This window comes from Arachis duranensis, chromosome 9 (genome assembly GCF_000817695.3).
Source record: "Arachis duranensis cultivar V14167 chromosome 9, aradu.V14167.gnm2.J7QH, whole genome shotgun sequence".
In the NCBI taxonomy this organism is placed as follows: Eukaryota; Viridiplantae; Streptophyta; class Magnoliopsida; order Fabales; family Fabaceae; genus Arachis; species Arachis duranensis.
Window position 1 is genome coordinate 107,764,057 of NC_029780.3, and position 6,081 is coordinate 107,770,137.

At 31.0% G+C, this 6,081-nt stretch overlaps 1 protein-coding gene across 1 annotated transcript in view; it reads right to left on the reverse strand.

The window, feature by feature from the left end:
- Positions 1-1,428: 1,428 nt before the first annotated feature.
- The window catches only part of LOC107466795 (uncharacterized), an 8,146-nt gene continuing 3,493 nt past the window's right edge, over positions 1,429-6,081 (reverse strand). The window contains exons 4-8 of the mRNA XM_052254375.1: positions 4,581-5,008; positions 3,468-3,692; positions 2,023-2,249; positions 1,683-1,768; positions 1,429-1,589 (exon numbers count right to left, since the gene is read on the reverse strand). Coding sequence (XP_052110335.1) covers positions 1,429-1,589; positions 1,683-1,768; positions 2,023-2,249; positions 3,468-3,692; positions 4,581-5,008 — 1,127 coding nt within the window. The remainder of the gene's footprint in view (positions 1,590-1,682; positions 1,769-2,022; positions 2,250-3,467; positions 3,693-4,580; positions 5,009-6,081) is intronic.

A 6,081-nucleotide genomic window follows, 5' to 3' on the forward strand; every position in this document is an offset into this window, starting at 1 on the left:
AAATATGCTAGATTTAATATAAAGAAAGAGATTATAACTCACAATTTTTCTGAGTAGAGGTTCCAGAGATGAGCAAAGTCTCTGCCAACTATCCACCTTCAACGCTTCCAGAATCACACTATAAATTTTAAGTAAATCAATGGAGTTAATTCGAGGAAGCATGAATTATGGAACATATACGGAATTAAAATTAACATGTTTAAATTGAAATAATCAACCAATAAGATTTGTTATCTTTTCTTCTTCCCTTCCCTAAATTGGTTGTTGGAAAGTAAATAAAATCTGAATTGGCTGAATTGGCTATCAATTTATGGTAATGATAGCAAACTATTTTCACTGCCCAAGTCCACCACATGATCAACACCAAGAGTCTTCAAAATCTGCACCTTTTTCAACTCCCCTGAAATCGAGTTATGCAAAACAATAAACATTCAACTCCAAAGAATACTAGTAAATGGAAATATCAATCAACTTACAAGATGTGGACATATATTGCGTATTACGATAACAATTCGATTAAATATAAATCCAAGAATGGCAATTTAAGCTGAGTAGCTTAAGATAACTACTAAAAAACTTTTACCAATGTTTGAATCAGTTGTCAAGATTATAGGTACGGCCTCTAGTTGATACTAGCCACAAATTTCACCTGAATCCATATATTAGAGATGATTAACTAAGAACAAGAATCCATATACAAAAATTTAATTTGCATGAAACTTTCTCACATCTTATAAGAATGAAATAATATGTAACGTGAATTCAGAGAAGGCATTGAAGTAGCTTGAAGAGGCAAAGAAGAAATATCCAATAGTTTCATTATTCCATAAATGATTGACCTGTTAGATGTCACCAAAATAAAAATTGTTTGCAAGTTCTGGATGCTTTTCCTGTTTAGTAGTAATTAAATTATAGCTATTAAGCCCTCTCTACAAACACACTTCATTCATTCCCAACTCTAAGTAAGCTTCCAAATTCTACATTGTTAGAGGATGGTAAAAAAAATTACCCTATAATAATATTAATATAACAAAAGGGTGTAAATGTAAATATAACACCACTACAATTAGTCATTCCTCCTCCGTCCTCAGCTTCTTCACAGCCCCAACAAAATATAATAAACTAGAGTAATAGGAAGAGCAATTAGCATCCCAAATATAACCCTGCAACAAAATAAACACAAAGCTTTCAGATTTTCAACACATTTCAAGATTACTAACAAGAACAAGATGATGAACAAAGTTCAAACCCTGTGCTTAATATATCAGGATGAATGTTGTATTTCTTAGCAAACACAAAGGGTACAATTCTTTGAGGCAAGGTAGCCTAAAAATATGCACATTACATTGAAGAATTAAATTGATTATAAGACTATAACATTATAGAACAAAACATTCATAATCAAGTTTTTGTTTAAATTATTATTATTTACCTGTACAATGGCAATGTGCAACAAACTCCCCTTAGTCCTACCACAACTGATGCTACAGCCATTACTGCAGGGCCGGTGAGGAAACGAACCGCCATAGCGAATGAAGTGACCATGTTTCCACAGGCAATGATCTTTGGTTGCAATGCCATAAATAGCCCTGCAAATTCCACCAAGGAATTCAATTATCCAACAACTGAAAATCAAACAATGTCATGAGTTTAACAGAAAAATCATAGTAAGAAAATCATACCAAGGCTAAACATGGTCATGCCAAGGCCTGCATCAGATAGAATTGATATTGATTTGGCAACAATGGTAGGCATAACAACATTCCACCTTCAAAGCACACATTTGTGAATTTTTCATATCTTGAATAGTACTCAATAATTAAGAAATAATATTTAAAGTAACAGATCAACAATGCCAGATGACATTGAGCTGCATCAATAATACAAACATTTATATTCTCAATTGATGCTTAAAAAATAGAAGATTATGATTAGGTCATAGTTTACACCTGAAATAGGGAATTTTCAAATGAAACTGAAGTTGGCTTTGAAAAGAGTTCAGTAACAGTCAGAAAACGATACCTGGTTCTTGTAAGCTCGATTGAGAGAGCGGAGAAGGACCAAGGTAGGAGGAGCGACGGCGGCACGGCAACAGCGGAGCGACAAGCGGCGTGAGCAAGAGGAGAGACAGTGGCACGAATGTGGGGAGCGACAGCGGTACGGCAGCAACAAAGCGCGACGGCGGCGCGAGCAAACGGAGTGGCAATGGCGCAACCGCGACATCGACAGCGGAGAATGAGGGTTGATGACTTTGGGGTAAAATGAGAAATTTTAGCTAGACCGAGGGTTGGTGAATTGGTAAGGAAATGGGAGATTTCGGCTAATATTGTGTTTCTGAACTTGGAGTGGGAAGTGGGCGCGGGGTTGGAGATTTTAGCAATAAAAATCGACGATACTTTTTGCCGATTTTAATTTAAAAAAAGCAACGTTTTTGGCGTCTATTTTATACATTAAATCCACACCATTTATTTGATTTTAAAAAGCAATTTAGATCGTTTAAATTTATCGATGAAGACCTTGTCGATATTTTAAATATAAAAATAGATGCTATGTCCATCGATTTTAAAATAAAACTATTTCCGTCCCCTGGTCCAACGACAATATGACGATAGTTGAAGAAAGATTTAATACATCATAAAAAAATCGACGATTAAGCCGTCGATTTTATTATTTTATTTTTAATTATCTTTTTTTAAAATATGTACAGCAAGCCGTCGAAAAATCGACAGGAGAGATAGCCGTCGATTTTTTGCGTCGAAAAATACGCTTTTTCTTGTAGTGTCTATTAGTGGAAGCGCAGGTTTAATGATTGAGTCGGTTGAACTACCGGACGGTCTGGTCCGATTCTAATAACTATGAATAGAAATACTAAAATTTGGCAGCAGTTCTAAACCGCCGCAAAACAAATGCTATTTTCGTTTATTTGCTATTTAGCGGCGGTTGCAAACTGCCACAAATTGATAGAGGTTTAGCAGCGGTTATTCCAGTGGTTAGCTAAAACCGCCACTGTCTGTTTACCCACGCCCCATCTTCCGGCGTTTCATTAAACCGCCGTGAAACGTTTTGCAGCAGTTCAAAACCGCCGCTAAACGGCTCCAGAAACTGCCGCTAAGTGCCGCTTTTGTTGTAGTGTCTTAATATTACATTATTTTTTGAACCGCCGCTAAACGGCTCCAGAAACCACCGCTAAGTGCCGCTTTTGTTGTAGTGTCTTAATATTACATTATTTTTTGAAAACACAAAAAAAATTCAAAACTTTTTTAGAAGTTTGGAAGATAATCAGGAAAATAAGTTAGCGAACTCTTAACATTTTTTTTTAAAATAAAAATATTATGTAGATACTAAAATTAGTCATAAAAATTAACTATTATACATTTATGTATAAAAAGAGATATAATTTAATTTATGTTTAATGTGTATTTTATATTTTAATATATATTTTACATTAATAACTAATTTTAAGGTACATATGCAAATATTTGGTCATTGCCACCGGGAACAGTGAAAGCAGCAGCAAAAATGATGGAAGCTACAAAAGCTGCTACAACACCACAAGAACCTGCCGTTCCTTTGGTCCATTTCTCACCTTCTTTCACTAACTTCTTATGTTCCTTTGTGAATAATTCTCTCGGTGTCAAATTGTCATTGTTCAATTGTTGCTTTACGTTAGGTGGCGTGATACTCTCCACTTCCTACACATACACGACCCCATGAAATTAAGGTACGCTAATGTTAAATTGACAAAAAAAAACAGTAAAAATTTGTTTTATTTAGTTTTTCATTAATTATTGATTGTATTAATAAATATTAAATAAAATAAATTATAACTAATTTTTTTTGTTATTAAATATTTTTAATACCAAAAAGTAAGAACTTGTATTAAAATTTATTATTTGACGATTGTTAACTACTCAATAAAATCTATTGGGTAATTGGAATAATTTGGTACACTTGCATAAATCAAATTGATTTTATTCTAACTAATATTCATTAGCTATATTGGAAGCTACTCAATTATTGGTAAATTTATTATGAGAGCAGGCTATCAAAAACCTGTTGTCAAAAAATTTAGGTATTGATAAAATTATTATTCCTAAACAAATTAAACGAGCAAAAATATCTTCAAAAAATTTAAAAATATGAAAAAAATAGTAAAAATATTTTTTTTGTATAAGTCTCAAATAATATTTATATTTGAAAAACAATCTATATATTTGTTTGTTATTTTTGTAAAATGATTTCGATAACTATTTCGAAGATTTATGTAAAAGTTCGAATAAAATTCAATCACAAGACTTTTTGTTTATTTTTTGAAAAAAATCCAGTCATTAATAAAAGATCACAAAACGCCACATCAAAATATGATTTTAAATTTTTTACTTTTTGAGAACAATGTTTTCATCATTTTGATTTTTTTTTTAATATTTGTCTAACATTTAAAATTTTCAAAAACATTTTTTATGGTTTAGAGTTATTATAATATTTTGATAAATTCTTTTATGTAAATCAGAAAAAAATGATGTGGACAGTTGAAGTAATTTTATTTCATTTATTTGAAATAATATATGATTATAGTATACCTTGAACCATTGAAGTTCTCGTTGCATTTGTAAAAGTGTCCCGGGAATAGGATTAAGCTGTTCTGGTGGAGCTAGCTTTCCTGCCATATGAAGCATATAATTGCCATAGGCGTCATAGGAGCTTGGAAATAAAGGCTTGAGAGTAAGACCATGAAGAAGATTGTAAATACTTGCTTGGCGATACTGAACAGCAACAGAAAATATGCGCCTTTCATCTTTGTTCCATGTCCACAAAAGGCTAAATTGCGCCTTTAATGCTTCAACAATAAACGTGGCATTCCCTCGTTGTGCTGCCATAAGTATCGCCTCCGACATTCTACTTTTTGAGATTTCTTCATTTTCCAGAGAAATTGCATTGCACGCAGCACGTAGCAACACACGAGATTGCTCATCACTTAACTTTGCTTCATATATTTCCTTCATTATTCCTATCGTTTACAAACAAACAAACTATCCATTTATCATAGTAGAATATAGTATCTATGAGTAAAAATAAATAAATAAAGAGACAAACAAAACACTTAAAACTAGGGCTGACAAAACGGGTCAAACCCGTCGGGCTGACCCGTCAAACTCGCTAAAAAGGCGGATTGGGTTAGATTTTGGAATCCGTCAAATAAAAAAAATCTGTTAAATCTGCACCGCTAAATTTGTAGGTTTTGACGGGACAGAGCAGGCTGACCCGCTGGGCCAATGATTTTTATTTTTTTATTAAATAAAAAAGTGATTACTACTACAAAATTAATAATTATATAATTTTTAAATATTTTTATTTTTATTATTCTTTTAGTTATTAATTTTATTTATTTTATTTTACAATTTCGTATATATATGTAAATTATGTGACTTATTTTTTAAAATAAAGATGGTTCTATTGATAAATATTATTTTGAACAATTTTATTGAAGTTAAAAATTTTAAAAAAAGATAGTAAAAAAATTTATATTATAATTTGACTATTTTTTAATTGAATGGTTATTTCTTTTAATTCGATTTACTCATACATAATTAACAATGGCTGGATGTTCAATTTACTTGGTATGCATATAGTTATCTTAATGTTAAGGTTTAGGAGGTAATTTGGGGATGAAGTATTTTTTTACTTTATTAGTCCATTCTAAAACCTATTGTTCACATTATTTACAAAAATCATTATCTACCTAACAAAACCTAGCCATCACTTAACCAACAAAAAAATGAGTAATTCCATATAATTATATATAATCTCACATCATTAAAATTATTAATGATAATTAATTGATAACTACAAATCACAAAATCAACTAACTCCTAACACTTCTCATAAAGCAATGCAACATCACCAGTAAAATTATAATATAAATAATAGTTACTTGAATTGTACAGTATTATATTTAAAGTTAATTATTTTATTAGTTTTTATAATCTTTGTTAAATTTTTAATTAAATTTTTATAATTTAAAAGTTTATAATAAAATTTTTATATTAAATAAAATTTTTAATTAAGTCCTTTTTAACTCTT